The 19,274-nt window shown below is 40.1% G+C and overlaps 1 protein-coding gene across 1 annotated transcript in view; it reads left to right on the top strand.

The window, feature by feature from the left end:
• Positions 1-19,274, top strand: part of marchf5 (membrane-associated ring finger (C3HC4) 5) — a 55,089-nt gene that overhangs the window by 13,858 nt on the left and 21,957 nt on the right. The window contains exon 2 of the mRNA XM_056292220.1: positions 13,828-14,030. Within this exon, the coding sequence (XP_056148195.1) occupies positions 13,828-14,030 (203 nt within the window). The remainder of the gene's footprint in view (positions 1-13,827; positions 14,031-19,274) is intronic.

The following is a 19,274-nucleotide window of genomic DNA, read 5'->3' as shown; positions in this document are numbered from 1 at the left end:
TAATTTATTTAGCAGAGGGGAAAAAACATTTCTTGGTAGGAAGTGCGAGCCACAATGTATCAAGCACCATCTTGCCATAAGCTAGCTGATGTGTTAATTTGCATTTTTATCAGGATGTGATCTGTCAGTTCCTTTCCAAGTTCATGCTGAAGAATAAGTATAGGGGACACGCAAACAATTTCTTGCATTCACCTAAAATTCCTAGGCTTTTGGCACAGTTCTTGAATAAGTGTACTGAGTACAAAGCTACCTGCTGTGTAGCACTTCAATCCACTATGCATGCCTCAGTGTGGTTGGAGAAATAGAGGTAAAAACCAGTATGTGCATGGAGGTGAACTCCAAGTATTTCACCAATCAGGCAATGATTTAATTATTTACAGTTGACTAGAACTATGTGTCCATATCTGATCACACTTTATTTAGGCTGTTGCAACAAACTGAACGCTTGTATTGCATAAAACCTGCGATCAAACTGCAATTGTCCAGCAACAATTACTATTGGTCAGTGGACAAAAATGGGCAGTATTGCCTGTCAAAAAGAGCAGCATGTGCCAAATACGCAAAGCATTGCCTCAGTGAAGTTTAAGCTCATCAGTGATTCTTTTTATGGTCATTTGGTTGTATTTATCTTCACCTTGTTTTCTCTGTTATGTTGTTCGGCACTTTAATAAGTGTCCCTTGCTGAATCATGCTCGTGCTAGTTAGGTCATCAGGTCATAAGACACTGACTTGGTTCTTAGGGTCTTGAACAATCTGCCTGAGGAAATCAGGCTAGCCCACACCCTCTTTTTTGAAACGCTTATTCTAGAGCTAGATACAGAGAAAGGAAGTAAGTAGGCGTTGATGAAGATGTCCTTTGGTGTAAACTTAGCAGCAAGGTGGTTTTAGAAAAGAAGCCGAATTTGATGGTTGTACTAGATGTCGATGAAGACCTGTATTTGCCAAACTGCAATAACTGCTTTAAATGCATTGGTTTATGAGTGAACAGCTGGTCTTGAAATAGATATGTGTAATATTTGATCGCTTGTTTAAGGCATACAGAAAGAGGGCCTTCCCTGGGCATGTGACCCAGCACTATTTGTCAGTATTGAACTTTGGACTTGGGAGTATTTCTCAACTGCATGGTACAGTGGCAAAATGAAAGGAAGGTTGTGTGACTTTTGTCACATGTGCCATAACTCTTTAGTGGTGGGATCATGAGGTAGGCCCCGATGCAGAGGCAGTAAGTCTGTGTTTGAAGAACGGATAGTGAGATGATGTATGTCATGTTCCCCTGGTTCCAGACTGTTGGGTAGCCAGCCTCTATCAGTGACAAGCACAAGGCTTTACAGGCTCTTATCTGGGCCTACCACAAGCAGCTAGCTCTCCCTGCAATGCAGTGCTCAAACAGAGATGGGAGACACATTTTAAGCTTGCTTGACTTTTTTTTTTTTTTTCAAAGCAACCTTGTTTTACACTTGTGTTTTGACCAGCTCTGCAACATGGTCTTTCAGTTTATATATTTGTTTATAAAACGTTGGTATATCATGGTTGTCTGCGTCAGGGAGGAAAGCTCTGTGTGCTAACAAGTATTAAGTGTTGGATGGTTCATAAAAATTTTGTTTCACAGTCAAGGTTACATTTTGGCTCATTTTGGGTACAGTGGCTTAAATGTTGGTGTCTACTTGTTATGTTCACTCTTATCCCTCTCCATTTTCATTCTTAGTTACCTATGCCAGGCGGCAGCCTGGAGGGGGATATGCTTTTGGTCGTACGTGTGTGTGTCCGCAGTTAATCTTGCAAACTACTGGACCTATCAGCCTAAAGTGTTTTGTGCACAGTTATGACTGTATGATGAAGCACCTCATGGTTGCGAGGATTCAGAACCTTCAAAAAATGCTTGTTCTCGCTATTGCTGCTCCCTCTTTTCATTCACTCTCTAGCTCGATCGACCAATGCTGCTTTTTGTAGCTGCCTGATCTGAGTCAACCGTGCGAATGCACGACTCACATCTATGGTTGAGTTAGATTGGGCAGTGACAGTGTCGAAACTGAAACATTATGTATTCAGGTAAGAATCTTGAAAATAAACGAGAAGTTGATTGTATTTCGGAAGCCAGGAAATCATTCACTGCTGATCTCAGCACAGGAGAACTGGAAGAACACAGGATGAACCAAAAATAATTTGCCTTATTCACCACAGTGCCCTTCAGAAGTGCCATAGTCTCCAGTGTTAAAACTCAGCTTTAAAAATACAATTTCAAGAGTAGGATTAACCACTGTCACAGCTAGAAATAATCACAGTAGCTACAATAAAACATTCCCATAGCTGAGCTATGTTTTCGTACCATTTTATGAATGAAAGTCAATCAGCAGCAGTCATTCGCCTTCATTTTATATCATGAAACTTGCAACGGTTAAACACATTTTAAGTCCTGCAATAAAGGCTTTGAAATTATGATAGCCTGATCTCTGTCATTTCGTGTCAGACTTGGTCACTTTCGTGCAAGGCTCCTCCAAGGTGGCTGCACATCCATTGACGAACAGGCAAAATGGTTTTACTAGGTAGATTTTTATAGCCTGAGCACTGCATATTAACCCCCCCCCCCATTTCCCATTTGGTAGACTTGGGTGCCGCGCAAAAGTCTTATAATGGCAGGGGGGGGGAAACCCAGCTTTTCTGTCCGTGTGTGTGTATTTCCCTTCTCCCAGTAGAGGAAAAAAAGGTATTTGTCGTCAAGTTTGAACACCGGAGAAGGGGAGATATGTACACCTAGTGGAGATCTGCACTTCACGCCTCTTGTTAAAATATTTAATTACAGTACAGAAATAATCACCTTTCAGTTGTAAATAAACTTATCAACACAACTGCTAGTTTACAGGCTTATTCATTTGAATGTATTCACAGCTGACTGGGGTAACATTTCATACTTTAAAATCTAGCAAAGAAGGCAACTTGTAGTAATTAGATGGAAGCTACCATCAAGGTGGACACAGTGATCATCAAGGTATGATTTTTGGTTAGACCGGCCGGTGGGCCAACCCTACAACTGCGAATGTCACTGAGTGATCATGTTTAGAATGACTGACTGGGTGGTGATGTTTGACATGATTGGGCCGCTGGATCAGGTGACCGTGATAATGTTTAGAGTGACTGACTGACTGAGGCATTATTATGAATCTCACGGCACTTCTAGGCAAGACATGCCCCGCATAGCGTTCAAGCGCTAGGATTGGCCAGATTGACCAGTACTCGTTGGTTGGGTTGGTTAGGGTTAGGGTTAAGGTTAGCTAATCAGAGGCAGAGTAGGGGCGGGTCTTCCTAGAATCCTAGCGCCTGGATGCTACACGGGGTGTGTCTTGCCTAGAAGGGCTGTGGGATTCATAATAACGCCTGACTGAGTGATTGTGTTTGACACGATTGGGCCGCTGAATCAGGTGACCAACAACATCGCTGAAGTTACACGATTGGTCGACAGCTAGATATCGCACGCTAATGAACGGAATATATTGCTGCTCGTGGACACTACTGAAATGCTGGGAACAAAATATTTTGCTGCTTTTTCCACATCCAATTACGCACTGTAACAGTCCAGCATAGAGCTGAGTAGGAGAGAAACCAGCTTGCCATGTGCCAAGATGCATGAGGGAGAGTACACAGAGTACCCCAAATAACAACCACTCTGACTAAACACTCAATACAGAGTGAGTCTTAGAAAAACGAGACATCCGCAGATAGAAACAGATGAAAGAGGAGGGGTTATAATTACATTCTTTTTCAAAAAATTTTAATTCTTAAAAAAGTTCTTTTTCAAATCAAACATCCCAAGATATCAGTGAAAACTATTGTTCTTGAAAATGCATTTATAACCTTTTTTTTCCTCTGGTGTTGCTTAACCATGTCATGTGATAAGCTACTTCAGTACCCTTTAACAACGGATATTACTGGGCCCAGTACAGAAAATTGCAGATGAACATTTATCCATGAATTCACATTATAGTCAGTACCACTAGCCGCATTTTCCATTACCTATTTTTGTGCATTTTGAAGTATCACATTAGAAAAGGTTTATGGAAATGGCAAAATTTGAAAAAACATCCCCCATTTCGTAAAAATGTTTTTATGCTCGCTTGAGCTGGTTTTTGCCTTTTTCGAAAGAGTTATGTGCTAAATGGGATATGGAAACACCTTTGCCAAATTAATTCAGACGTTGCGAACATTTAACTTGCATGACTGATCAGCTGTTTCCACTGTCTGCTTCTTTCCGGATAGTCCGATAACACGCATTTCTTTGTCTTCATCTCCGGACAGCATGAAACATGGCTAGTAATAGCTGACATGAAACAACAATTACAACTTTCCCAATTGAAACAAATTCCTGAAGACTTCTCTCCATTTTCTCTCGTAGATGGCCAAGGAGACTGGTTTGGTTTCCAGTTCACAATCTCTACTTCTACTCTTTATTACAACTATGCGTAACATAGCCTATAGTTTATTTGCTCCAAACCAGTTGATGGAAGTGCACCTAATTCTTTTTTTTAAATTCTTTTTTGTGACGTTTCAAAAGTTAACTTAAAATTCGCTTAACAATTAATCGAAACATGGCTACTGACTATACCTGTAAAATACTGGCCATTATTTCGAACACTGACCAAATACGGTCCAGCCATATACTAGGTTTTGACCTAGCCTTGTTGCTATTCCTTCTTGACCAGATGAAACTTGGCTAAAGGATTATTTGTATTGGCACATGACAATAAATTCAAACTGAGCACTCACTTTTGGTAATGTAATAAAGCCAACATTTTCACCTGTTAGTTCTGAACCCAAAGTCACATCTAGAATTGGGCTTTTTTTTTTTTAATCATTTCATAGTTGTATAGGTTAAACTAACCCCTTCGCATGGTCAGCCTGCACAATGAAACTGATATGATAGGAAAGTCAAGTGAGAAATGTGAACCGTAACAAGCCCAGCAGTTACAACAGGTTTGCAGTTCACTTTAATTTGGTGTGAGTAGCCATGAAATGCGTGCTCTTTATAAGCAACTTTAAAGCAACTTATGGGGTTTATTTAAAAAATGAGTTTAGCTGCCCATTATTTGTTTTGCACAGACATTGAACTCAATTGAGGTTTGAAATTGGCACTGATGGAAATCATTGAGGCTTGTATTTTACTGCAGTGCTGACCATTACACTCTAATTGGATTATTGGTAGGTTTGAGTAAATATTAGATAATTACCAGTAGGTTACATCAACATAGGCAATGTTTCAGTCTCCAGCTAAATATTTTGCTCAGGAGTGATGGGACTTTACTATATACTATTACTGTTATTGTCTTTGATGGGAAAGGGCCCCCTGCTCAGAATCCTAGGAAGTACTTCCTGGGTACAAGGCAGCAATCTTGTCAGTTTGAAAAAGTCACTCACAGAATACCAGCACGTACATGTTCAGTGTGTTGTTTGACAAATCATTCAACCAATGAAAACACATAATCACGGTCCAGAATTGCTCTTGCATTTGCGACTGACTTCTGTTCTCTATAGCGCTTTAGCTGCGTTGTGGAGCTGCTCACATTTTGATGACAAAAAACAACTGTTGTGTAAATACAAAAAAACAGCAACACATCATAATGTATTCTACCCGCCATTTTTCCAAAGTAAAAATAAACAAAGAGGTAATTATAGGGAGGTGATCATACTACAGGACGTATGTAACTAAAATGCAGGGACTCACTGGCTATGTGTGAAAAGGAACTTTCCAGAAAAAGCTGGAATTGACTGAGGATTTTATCTACAGCCCCAGGATTTGAATCCTAGGAAAATAGTAGGATTTTGGTCTGAAATGGTTTAAAAGTACCTTTTATACTCTAGGTTCAATGGACTTTAATCACTGAAGTTCAGTAAGTTCACTTACATTGCATTAAAGCAGTAAAGCATTGAATTTGAAATCTACAGCAACCAGAGATGGTAGGCTTTTACATCAGCTTACTGTATCACAGCACCTAATATGAATAGAATAGTGTAGTAAAGATTAGGGTCAAAAATTAAAGAATTGGTGCCAGAATCCATTTAAAAACTGAATTCAGCAAGCAGAACTAGAACTGGAATCAGAATGGATCATAATCCAAATGATACCCATCCCTAATAAAGGTTACTGTACATGGACAGACCACCCTAGTGAAAGCAATAGATGGGGCACATTGGAGCCCTGTTACCTTCCCTGGGAAAGAGAGCAGAAAGGAAGTAAGGTAGTTTTGAATTAATTGGGTTCTGGCCCACAATTGGCCTATCAAATGTAGTCTCTACTCTGAGAGCCAGCCGCCAGTACAACTGGGCCAGTTATAACATGGAAACAAAAGCCAAATGGCAAGTCCCAACCTGCTCTCTACTGTTTTTTTCTGTGCATTTGTTAACAATGCACAAGAGTCACTGAGTCTAGTTGGTTGTGTAAGTACACAAAGTTGTGGTTCGCTAGTCAAAACATTTTGACTGCTCAAGGGTGAACAGGCAGCAGTATTCGCAAGGGGCTGCTGTGCTGCAGTTGAACTAGTAGATGTTGTCTTGTTTTCCATGAATAAAGACTGATAGAAACCATGTTGTTTTTTTGTTGTTGTTGTTTGTTTCAGAGGTAGACATTTACTGTTTGTAGGGGGATGAAGCGCTTTTGTGTTATTGTCGAACTAATTCAGATAAAACTATCTTGTAATTTAGTAGAGTCAGTCAAACATGGATAAGCCTCCCAGGCCTGAACCTCCCTTTAAGACCTTTGTGGGCCTGGATCCGGTGCTCCCGCACCCAGCTTTTGTGCCAAAAAACTTCCAGATTTCCCACAGTCACGTGACTGATGCTGAGTGAAAGCAGCCTTTGTAGAGTGGCTTAGGCCCTTCTTAAAGAACTGGAGCCTGACTTGTGAGATGATGAGAAAGTAGCTATGCTTTTGCACTCATCTTTGAACACAGTGTCAATCAGTTGTCTTCCTTCAGAGCCCACCGCAACACTGCAAGACCCCCACTCTCCTGTGGGTGTGACCATGACTTGAACCTTTCATCTGAGGTTGTCAGAATGTACATGCACAATTGAACTGCCACATAGTATATTGGTCCTGGCTGATTTTAAACGTCTTCTAAATCAGCGTTGCCCAAGCTTTCTTTTCTGGGGGCCCACTTTTTAAAAATGATAAATCATCACAACCCACTCACTTCACAAATTGTGAGAAGAGCGAATTTGTACATAAATGAACGTCCCTGACCATTTTTACTGTCATTTCCGCATCACCGTATATTGTCTTGAATAGGTAAACCAGCCATTTTGAAGAGATATACATTTGATAAATCACAACTTTGTTTTAAATACGTGTTATTGAAAACATACACATGTTTAATGCTTAAAAAATTTGGCCAAATCTCATTGTTTTTAATTCTCTCTCATCAATAAAACAATATAAACATTTTAAATACTTGATAAATAAGACAAAATAAGTGCATTTAGGCAAAGTTAACAGGCTATCATTTTTTTCCGTCATCAGTAAACAAAAAATTGTTAGCCTTTCATATTAGATTCAATGTTAGAAGTACAATTTGGTATCATCAGGATAAGCGGTTCAGATAATGGATGGATGGATGGACTATACAAGAAATTTGCAAATTTTATTTGGCAACACGTTGCAGGAGATTGTATTTGGCAACCCAAATGACCTGTATTTATAGCACACTGCTTGCTTTTGCTTGTTGTTCATTCTTGAAGCTTCAAACAAGATTCCTAGTGTTCAGTGGATTAAAGCTCATTGTGGAAACAAGACCTCACTTGAGTTTGCCTGTTTAACATGTAAATAAGTTGTGGACATGGCAGGTCACCTTGTTCCAGCAAGGTTCAGGCAAGCAGCCATCATTAGCCTTTGTGAGTTTTCAAATCATTTACATGGAATTCTTACAGACCTTAGCAGTGACAGAAAAATGACGCTGTATCAACTATCGGTTTATTCATTTCTCTAGGTTTAAGGCTCCATTTTTTGTTAGCTGTGATAATGCCAAAATAATAGAGCTGATTTGTGCAGTTGGAAGTGTGCCACATATAATCACCGATGAGCAAAATTCTACTTCACCTGATAAAATAGGCTGTCATTAGTAAAAATCCTTCAACTTAAATTGCTTTTTTGTTAACATTAACTCAGCAGTACTTGGAATTTTCAGTTTATTGCTCTAGTTTCATGTTAAAAAGCAGGGGTACTCTATGTCTGGGGGACCATTTTGTGGTGTATGGCTCCATCTTATCTGTTGGAGTGTTCTGTTTAACAAGGCCAGTCGTGGGTGAGCTGGAGATTAGGGTTTCATATGGAGGGTAGCATTTCAGTGCTGCTGTATTGGGACTTGTCATGCAACGCGGCTGGGTTTCAGGAACAGGAGCCAGTGAATCTGCTGCAGCGTTACATTTTGTTCTGCACTGTCCTGCTCCCTTGGCGACATCTGTCCACTGTTCCAATCAGTATCTCATCCTCCCGTTTCCTCCTCCCTCGGTTTGTCTCTGTGGTACCCTTAGCTCAGATTCACTTACCCAAAGGCCATTGTTAAGCTCAGCCTATGGTATGGTTACTCACAAGTTTATACTTACCTTAATAAGTTTGTTAAATCTTGTTTGAGTTGGAAATCCAATTTTCATGGACACATGGCTACTCTGTAGTGTAGATCATAAGAAATATTTGCAGATTCAAAATATCTAGGCTAATGACGAAGTTTGAAAAATGCTGTTGCAAAATCATCCCCCCACCTTTTCCTCTGTGAATGGGGTTATCAAGCAACCATTGGCTCTGTCCTTCCCTCAGTATCTAACGTAACCATAGTCTGCGGTAATGGAAGAAGTTGTGTATATTGTGTCAAGCATATATAGTGTCAAGTGTTGGGCACAGGTTCACAATGCTGAGAGAAGCAAAGAGATGAGTGCGAGACAGCAGCAATAGTAGTAGTGGGAGGAAGAGCACAAGGTTTTTGTGAGGAGAGTAGATGAGAGAAAGGATGGTTAAAATTTCCGCCATAGACTCGGATTCACCACAAAGGCCTACCGTACACCTTCAGTTGGCCATGTCACCTGAGCACCTTGACCCCTAACCCTCTCTCCTGCATGTTTTATTCAGCACCAGGTGAGTATTGGAAAATCAGCCACTGTAGGCAGACAGCAACTTGAGCAAACGTTTTTAACCAGCTGTCTGCAGCTTTTCACATAAGGCTCCCCACTACTCCCCTGCAGCCCCAGTTAACACAGGACACCTTGGACTCAGGACGTCGACGACAAAAGGCCAGAGATTCAACATCTATTATTCAGGTCTGGGAGCAGGCAGGTTGAATTATACATGGCATTTTATGGGGATTCGCCTTAGTCACGTCTCACCCCTCTCAGCTTTCTCCACAGGTCATTGCTGGAGATGAAGGCACAGAACAATTTCGGTTAAACATTTATAGGAAGCAGGAAGACAGAAAAATGAGTGTCAGAATACATGTTGATTGTTACAAATAGTCCTTTTGTGTCTAGAGCTGATGAACTGATGTTCTTTCTTACAAAGAGTTGTGCTAGAAAACCCACTTGAGCTTTTATAGACTCCAGAGCAAAAATGGTGACATTTGGCTGCCTTTATGATTGGCTGGTATGGCAAAAGATTTAGCTAAGAATAGGTTATAGCTTATACCTTGGCTGATAAATGACTCCAATATTTCTATAGGGAGAAATGGCACTTCTCCTACTTCCTAATGAGCACAAAGAGGCACCCAGCCCCTCCAGTCTGAGAATACCTGTTGTTTTTCATGTACCATAAAATCTAACGGCTGGCTTTAGATGAGCATTATTTGATCAAGGAAACTGAAGGCTTTAAACTTACTCCCTACAGTTAGTTTGTCCTCACAACCTGTGCTTGGTTTGGTGGTAAAATAAAAAAAAATCTATATTTTAATTGTTGAAAAACATTGGATAGACTGACATGGGGTTAAACGCAGGTTAACAGTGTCACAAGTTTTGAAAGAATTTTCCTCAATGGTATGGAATTATTAGGAAGGGATTTGTATGTATATGTATAGTATCCCATGGATATTATCCTGCCAGAACTTCGGTGTTAATGGGAATATTTTTAGATGTCATTAACATAATAATTTGATTGATATCCAAACCAAGGGAGGTGGAGAAAACAAAAAAGCATTTCTTATCACCTTGTCACTCCTTATTTCATTATGTCAGGGGTTTATGGGAAGTGAGTAGATTAATCATAGTTTCATTCTGCCATTGAAATGCCAACTGTTCAAGGTTCAATGTAATTATGGAAATGAGAACGTAAATGTCACGTACGGCTCACTGGGCTGGAAATAGGTCGAAAGCATCACTCCCTGAGCCAGTGGATCTCCTAGCAACAGGCTACTGGAAGATTTAATCCAATGTGAATGAGGCTTAAAGGGATATTTTGACATTTTGGATTTGAGGTGGTAATTTTTCCTCCCCAGACATTTAGCACGTCACAGGAAAAGGTTTTCAATATTGACTGTATTGCTTGAAAAGGGTTTGATGGCATCCTTCAAAGTAAAGGGACAGAGAATAAGGGAAGCTGTTTTATCATTTATTCATTTTAAGGCCCAATCACTAAAAATTGGACACTAGTACATATTTTTTAAACACTAGAAGCTATTCTGAATGTCATTAGTTGCTATTGTAAAGTCGCTAGTTGCTTAAAATGAGATACTAGCTCTGATAAAATAAGCGCTATTTACTAAATTGATTATGAGTAGTCACTTTTCCTCTTACTACTAACCACTCAATAAACTAGTTCTTTTATTTTTGTAACTAGTAACTATCTTAAAAAAGCACTCTTCACTGTTATTAGCAAAGTATCTTTTCTAGCAATTAGTAACGTCACAATAGCGACTAGTGTTAAAAAAAAAAGTACCAGTGTTTTAATTTTTAGCGACCAGTGCCTAAACGGCCCATAGTCCACCAGCTAAACGCAATCTACCATAAAAAATATGGCTGAGATGATAAGGTGGGTGATTATGTTTTTAAATGCTAGTTGCTGTTCTGGCTGTCACTTATTGCTATTTTAAAGTTACTAGTTGCTAAAAAATGGATATTAGTTCTAAAAATACATTTTTACTTGTCTCTAAGATAATTCTACTAGTAATTATATATTAGTCACTAGTCACTATGTTTTAATACTAGTTGTATTCCAGTAATCATTAGTGAATGTTCCATTGTTACTAGGTGCTTATGAATAAAGCCTCTTAGTAGTTTTTCAAAAGCGACTAGTTGCTCTTCCGTTTGACACACCAACTTTTTCATTTTGACTAGTTAAATCTAAAATGTTGATATCAACATTTGGTTGTGACTTGTCATGTTAATTCGCTGGTGTTAAAAATGTGCCAGGTAAAAACATATATTTATCTATTTTGAATATAACTAGGTCTCATTAAATAGCTACTTTTCAATACTGAATAGTAACTACAAACAATGCAGTTGTGACAAGTGAAAATCAGAATAGCAACTAGTCATTGATGACTAGTTACTTGTAACTAATATATGACTAGTAGAATTGGATTAACAACTAGTGCTGTTTAAATAATGACTAGTAGTTGATGAAAAGCTGATATCTAATGTGACTCCTCATGATGTTCAATTGACAAGCAGCATGGTAGTTCCCGAGTAAAAATATAACAGTGAATAGTGCCTTTAAATTAGGTATGAGTAACTAAAATAAAGCGACTAGTGTTTATTGAATTACTATTAAAAGAGAAAGGCGACTAGTCATAATCACATTAGTAAGTAGTGCTTGTTCTAATAGAACTAGTTTCTAATTTCTAGCGACTAGTGAGTTAACAATGGCGTCTAGTGACAGTTGGAATAGCAACTAGTGTTAACAAAATAGGTAGGTAGTGATTATGGCCTTAAAATGAATAAATTGTAAAACAACCTGGCACACACAGAAAGTTGCAGTTTAGGAAGTTAGGAAAACTGAAATGTCAAGGTTTTGTGCATGTCATGGATCTAGATTTTTTGGGTTTAGCCATATGAGGTGAGATGAGGCAAAGGTAACATCAAGCTAAGCACATTCTGCTGATTAATGAATGAATGGCAATGTCACAGTCAGGTGGATATCTAATATCCTCCCAGATGTTGGACTGAGATGGAGGCATTTTAATTCATCACTGACACTAATTAGCCAGGAGAATGCAGAGGAGCATGGTCCACAAAAGCAGCACAAATTAATTGTAAAACCCAGGAGAGTATGAAGGCCAAGTGTATTAAAGACACTGTTCTAATTAGTGAGGAGGCCAAAGTTTGACAAGGTGGTTTCTGGCTGCCTCATATCTCTTTACTGGATGGATGTCTCAGTCACACAGGCCTTCAAAACATGTGTGGGGGGGGGGGTATAGTGTGGATAGGAAGTAGAATGCAATAGGTACTTGCAAATTGATTAATGCTCCATTAAGCCATACTCCCTCAGGATGTGTGAGAGGGCAACTTTGTCTGCGGCGCTGGGGGTAATTGAAATTCGTCTCCGCTTTCAATCCACATATTCAAGTTTTGTTGGAATACTACAATCACTTTCATAGGGGCAGCCTGTTGAATTTAGGTTAGTGATGGCATTAGGCAAGACAGTTTGGAACAACACAAAACACTATAGCCAGTGTTGAGTGACTATTTGATGAGCGATTAAGCCAAGGGATACTTAAAAAAAATCAGTCAATGAAAAAACATTGCTTAGGTTGACCATTGGTAATACTTAAATGCTATAAATTATTGTATTTATACTGGTTATTTGATAAGCAGGGGGGCTGCTTTTTGAATTTGCAGTGAATGCCATCGCACATTCTTTGCCTTGTATAGAAAAAAAACAAAAGCTCATTTGTTTTAGATTGGTAGATTTGCATTGAATTTCTTGTGGTTCTCAGGTGTGCTTGACTTGCAAACACTTGTTTGCCTGGAAGGTTTTTTGTTGATCTCTACTGTGGAGACATTCGCTTAGTCTTGCTGGGTGTGAGCCATCTAGGGCAGTTGGTCCAGTTCACCGACTGACCACTACTGCTATCACCATTTTCCAGGCACTGTAAAATGGCCTCTCCAACAGTTTTCTCTGAAAAAATACATCCTCTTAAGCCTAAACCTTTGACTCTTTTTTTTTAAAGGTGACTTTTTGCTGCTGACTCCCCACTTTTTCCTCAAAGAGGACATGAAAGATTATGTTACGCTCTCTCGCTCACTCTCTCACAATCCCCCCTGGGTTCATGGCTTTGGACGGTGCAGTCACAAGCATTTTATCTTCTGTCAGATGTAGCAGGATTTTGACTTTATCCAGATCAAACTTCAGCTGCTTGCACATAAGTGTGTAGACCTACATGACCTTTAGAGAATGATTATGAATACTTGGCAGATTTTTTTGACGTGTTTGCTCGTATGTCTTTGTAAAATATCCTTCATGTGACAGAATCTTATGCTGTGTGGTGGAAAGGGTTTTCGGTAACTGTCTCCCCAGTTGGTCTCTCTTCCTGACTCCTACTCCAGACAGGCTCTCTACCTCTGCCTGTATGCCAGTGCCAACAGGGAGGCGCTCAGCTTGGGATCCTTTTTACTAGAGCCAAGAGTATTTATCACGTACAGAAGCCCCACATTTAGAAGTGCAGAGGCACTATCTATTTTGGTGTGATCCCTTGAACACAAATTCTGGTTCTCAATCAAGGTGATGATACATTGCTAAATTGAATGCAGTCTAGCAGAATAAAATCAATTCAGTTAGAAATTAGGAAGTAGAAAGATCACACATAATTCCTGTCAGCTGTTCAGTGTGCTTATCCCTTCTGTGTGGGTATGTGTTTGTCATCCTAGGAGCTGCTGGGTGTGCTTTGCCACAGATGAGGATGACCGCACGGCGGAGTGGGTGCGCCCATGCCACTGCCGTGGCTCCACAAAGTGGGTCCACCAGGCATGCCTGCAGCGCTGGGTGGATGAGAAGCAGCGGGGCAACAGCACAGCACGTGTGGTTTGCCCACAATGCAATGCGGAGTACCTCATAGTCTTTCCAAAACTGGGTAGGTTGCGTCTTCCTAAAAACAAAAGCTAGTACCGTTGGCAAGCATGGGTGAAGAGGCTTTAATTTCATGGAAGAACCTTAAATTATTGTGAAAAATGCAAACTGTAATACTTATGAAAAGCACACATGAGCTTGTTCAGTGTCGGTGACATTTACAAAATTAAGACAATTAAAACCAGATAGTGTGTTAAGAGGTTGATCAGAGGTGCTGACAAACTCATGGGGATTTTATCTGTAAAAGCTGTAGAAATACTGCATGGGTTCTCTTTTAACACAAAGAAGGTAATCCTTTTGTGTTGGTAGTGCTAAAAAATATAGAGAAACTCCTCAAGCGTCTCTTGCATTTAAATCTAAATTGTCTCCTTTTGCTGTCAAACTGGCATGACAACTCTTTATCCTGAAGTTGCTGACGTTGAAGGAGCATTATAGCTCAATTTTCCATGTAAATAGAGTGCTTAGGCAATCATTCAAGGGCACTCTTAGGGAGTGCTGCCTGTAGCTGTACCATAAGCACTTTGTGTTTTTGCATAGATCTCACAATACTGCCGTAACGAAGACCCGTCTTTATGACGTCTTTGTTTTTTTTTTACACTAAACCAAACAAAGGCGGCATTATCATGCCCCAGTGTTTCATTTTACATAGCATGCCAGCATTCCACAAGCATAGGCAGCGTGACATGTAACACACCAGCGTCGGCTGTCCCGTCCTGCCGTCTGTCCCTTCTAGACAGACGTCGATTCAGCTTTGTGACTACCACCGCTGCCAGCTTAACACCACAACAACAATGACCCCCACCCCTATTCCGTGTTTGTACCTTTTACACAGAACGGCAAGGCGGCTTAATGGCGCAACGTTCCTGCCTTGAAACGGCTGTGTAAAAAAGCCTCTCTGAGAGCAATTCAGTTGTCTTGCTTGAGTGCATGTTTATTTACCCTAGAGCCGTTATTGCTGCTGTGATGATGGGGGTAAATATTCCTTTTCAGCCTGACATGGAACAGAAGAGTGCCTGCTTATTTCTGGGCAAGCTCAAGGCTGATTGACAAATGGCAGTTTAGTTTGGTGCCTGCTTTAATTAACCCGACACATCAGAGTGATGACGCTCCAATTGTTCCCAAACACCGGCAATGAGTCATCCAGCACACATGCCATCTGCAGTCATGCTTGTTTGACCACAGCCTTCCACTTCTTCAATTTCTCATCATCACAGCCCCTTCCTTTTCTCCTTAAGTCTTAATTTCCTAGGCTTTTATTGCACAGCAGTTGGCAATGATAGAAAAAAAAGTAGTAACTCTTGGTACTACAAAAAGAAAGATATTGGCTCAATTTTTTTCCCATTAAAATCTCACTGCCCTGAATGGTATTTGGGCAATTGTTGCTCCCTTGCCACTAGCCTTTGATGAGCCATTGACCGTTGGCCTACAAGTTACTGTCTGTGAAGTCATATGCGGAAAGGAAGGTGCCATTTGAGAGCAGGAGCTTTGCCCTAAGGCAGTGCCAGTGCTCATTGGAGGCTCAGCTCAGCTGATAAACAGGTTCACGTATATTTATGGTGACCCGGGCTGTGCTGTCAGTCACTTTGCTGCTATAAGCAGAATGTTCAGCTTAGCCTCTTTAAAGGCTTTCCTCCTTGGTAAATAATCTTAACTTTATGCCTCCTCCTGCTGAGACCTGGATTGTGATGTACATTATGGTAAAATGTCAAACGTGGTAAAATGAAGTCTATTGTAGACTACAGGCAGGAACAGCAGGTATTGATACGTACTAAGCTTGTTAATATGTTGACTGAGGTAGCTACAGGGTAACACAATTTCCATTGCCTGTTTTGCGTTCTCATGTATTGTTGTCAGTCTACCTGCTATAAAGTTTATATACTTACAGCTGTCGCTTACAAAGTCTTTTGGAAGTCAGTTGAGGTTGAACATGAAGAAACCTAATTTCAAAAACAACATAAGCTGTGTTCTGATCATATACAAGTTCAGATTTGTGTACAAAGTCAAGATGAAAGTGAATTGATCCAAGTGCAGTTTCTGGTGGCATAATTTTCAAAACACGAATTTGCCATTTATTTATGTGGGCACACAGCAGAGGTTTATTTTAGGCAGGGGTGAATCATCTATTCTGTTTCTGTGGGGCTTTTCTAGTCTCTCACCCGTGTTCTCAAACTGACAGGTTACTCAAGCCACATCTTTCTCTTCCATAAAAATCACGATTAAGTCAAATTTAATTAATTGGTTTGTAGTGGGCCATGTCATTAAGATCTTCAGGAGGGGTCAACCGGTATGGTTTTTTTTCAGGGCTGATACCGATTATCAGTAATCAAGGAGACCAATAACTGATATTTGAAACCGATATACATTTGCAGTAAAAAATGAAAACCTTGGTGTCAAAACTTAGAATAACACAAACTCCAACACAAAACGTGGTTGAAATGCCTTTAAGCATATGTTTAATTAAAAGTGAACCTTTCAAAAGTATCCTAAAACAAAAAGTGCAGGGAGCTCCCAGCAGCAAGCTAGTCAGCTGGCTAAATTATGGATCAAGAAATGAACTTGTTGATGTATGCTATTGCATTCAAGTTAGCTCTACGAGACTCAACATTTGCTTACATTATAATGACCATCGGCTACCAGTCTAACTAATGATTTTGTGGGAATCCAATATGCCGATACACACGATTTGAAGTGCTTTATTGCAAGAAAAAATAACAAAGCACTTAGTGTACAAGTGTAACAAAAATATTTTTGTATTATACTTTGGATTTGTGGTACTGATTGGTTTGACACAAACAGTACTGAAACATGACAAACATTGTGTCCATCTCAAATAAATGGAAACCATCAGTGTCCGAGGGTGCTATTTTTAACTGTAAAGGGCAACCACTGAGTTAGGCCTAATGGCAATGATGACGGCATGACACTGATGTGCAATCTCACACAGCAAGCAGAGCTTGTCGAACTGTAGCTCACCACTGAAATTAAACTTTTCCACTTCATTTGTATGATTGGTGGCTTGATTTTACTCGATGTTATGTTATTCTCAGCTCTTTGAAGACCTAGTGTATATATGAAACGTGTACAAAAATACAAGAAAAACCGTGTGCCTTATTGATTCAATACGGGATGCGGCATTTTATTTTCCAATACAGGACAAGCCCTGATTATAAGGGATGGAATTTTCTTGACAACCGTTCATCCAATTGGCTTCATACTTGGCGGGTGTATTGCTGAGGATCCAAGGAAGTGCATTGTCGAGTGTGAGGTTGTTTGGATGAGCAGTTTTCAAGAAAGCTGCAAGCAGTAATTTCCAGCGAAGTTAGTTGTAATAGATTCTGCTTCTTCACTTCCCATGGCATCACCGAGCGGAAACCCAAATAGCACCACTCTACTATTGCAACCAACATTATGGTCAGAGGGGGGCGCTCCTGTATTCCTTGGAGTGTTGACTGCACTTGTAATGTGTAAAAACACTGATTGGTACAGGCGAGTAATGTTACATTCGCAATATGGTAGCTAGAATAATTTCCATTTGCGCTGACACCAACGTTACCCAAAGATGTAGCTATTGCTACATAAATAAACTCTTATCTCATAGTTAACTGTATAGCACTGCAACAAAGTGCATTATTCAGGCATTTTCAGTAGTGTAACTGGGAAACTAAACTAAACTTCCCTAGGCGCTGCACGGCAGCTGCCCACTGCTCCTAGCTACACCGCTAGGATGGCTTAAATGCAGAGAAAGAATTGCCCCACGGGGATTAATAAAAGTAATAAAAAACTTTTTTTAAAAATGGAGCATGCTTGTCATCATAGAAATAGATCATAAGATTGTGGTGTTTTTACAACTTCAGTGTAGAGGGTTGTGATGTTTATCTGGGGCCTTACCTTCGAAACACAGTTCCGCTCGCTCACTGGACATACTCCAGTCTGCAAATGCCTTCCTCCAGTCTGCAAATGCTACTGTGGCACAGTAGCCTTCATATTGTTCATGATATCAGATAGTACTGTGGACGGGACATTACTCGAGACCACAGAGTGGTGACTACAGACAGAGGCGGCTAAACATAAACATAAAATTGCTGAATATCGGATGCGATAATCAGCCAGGCCGATAAACGGTCAACCTTTGACCTTCAGGGTTAGTTATTCTTGGGCCTTGAACACACCAGAAGCAGAGCGCTCATGAAGCGTCCACAGAATGGCTCATGCTTCAATTTGGCGTCCGTTAACCGATGTGAGTGAAAACACCACCCGCACACGCTGGGATCAGGATGCAGTCGCAAGCTCCAGTTTCGGCATTGAGTCTATTTTCTCTGCATTTGGTGTAGATTTTCATATTCCAGTGTCATTTAAACAGAATTTTATGTAAAATGTATCATCACATTGTTGTTTTGGTAGTTAATGAATACTCTTTCTGATAGCAATTTTAAAAGAAGATGAATATGAACATTAGGTATGTTCACTAGATTGAAAGGATGGACAACCTACTGACACTGCCTATATGAGAGAGACAGGTTAATGACGTTTTAAGTAACCTAGAAAAAAAAAGAATATATTTAGGTACTTATCCATTGTAAAACAAAGCTTTCAAAGTATGTCCACTTGTGGGTGGCACTTGTGTCTGCATTATCCCAAGCATTCCCCTCTGGCGTGCATCACTTCATGAGACGCATCTGGTGTGAATAACAAGGCGTTACCCAAAGAGTGCTTCAAAAGTCGACCGAGGATGAAATTTTAAATACACACATGCACACACACCAAACCCACAATAAATTTGGTTTTTTCCCCTTGTCTTAAAATGTCCTGGTGGTTTGGCCAACAGGAGTAGAACTGCATGATGGATGAGCCAATGCTTTATTTGGAAAGGAAACTTCCTCTTGTCTGTGGCTGATCTGCTGAATGATGGAGCCCTTGGAGAATGGTGGTGTGGGCCTATTCTGCCATCACTCATCATCATATTGAGGCTTGTATACAGGCAACTTGAGGGTTGTTGTCTTTTTGATTTAGTTGTGAGTAAAAGTCTTTGATAGCTGTTCAGTTTTTACAACTGAGAGACCTGAGAAGATGAATGAGTAGGCCGCACATCAGGTTCTGCTGAAGAGAGCACCGAGTTTTGTGTTTCCTTGTTAAATGAGGTCTGGGTGAGTTTGGACCAATCCTTTGGTAATCCTTCAGATGTCTGAAGGGAAGGATTGAAGGACCGTAGATAATTAGAAGAGAGGGAGAAACATAAAATAGAACTCTC

The sequence above is a fragment of the Lampris incognitus genome, chromosome 13, assembly GCF_029633865.1.
Source record: "Lampris incognitus isolate fLamInc1 chromosome 13, fLamInc1.hap2, whole genome shotgun sequence".
Lineage (NCBI taxonomy): Eukaryota > Metazoa > Chordata > Actinopteri > Lampriformes > Lampridae > Lampris > Lampris incognitus.
This window is presented reverse-complemented; position numbering and strand designations above follow the sequence as displayed.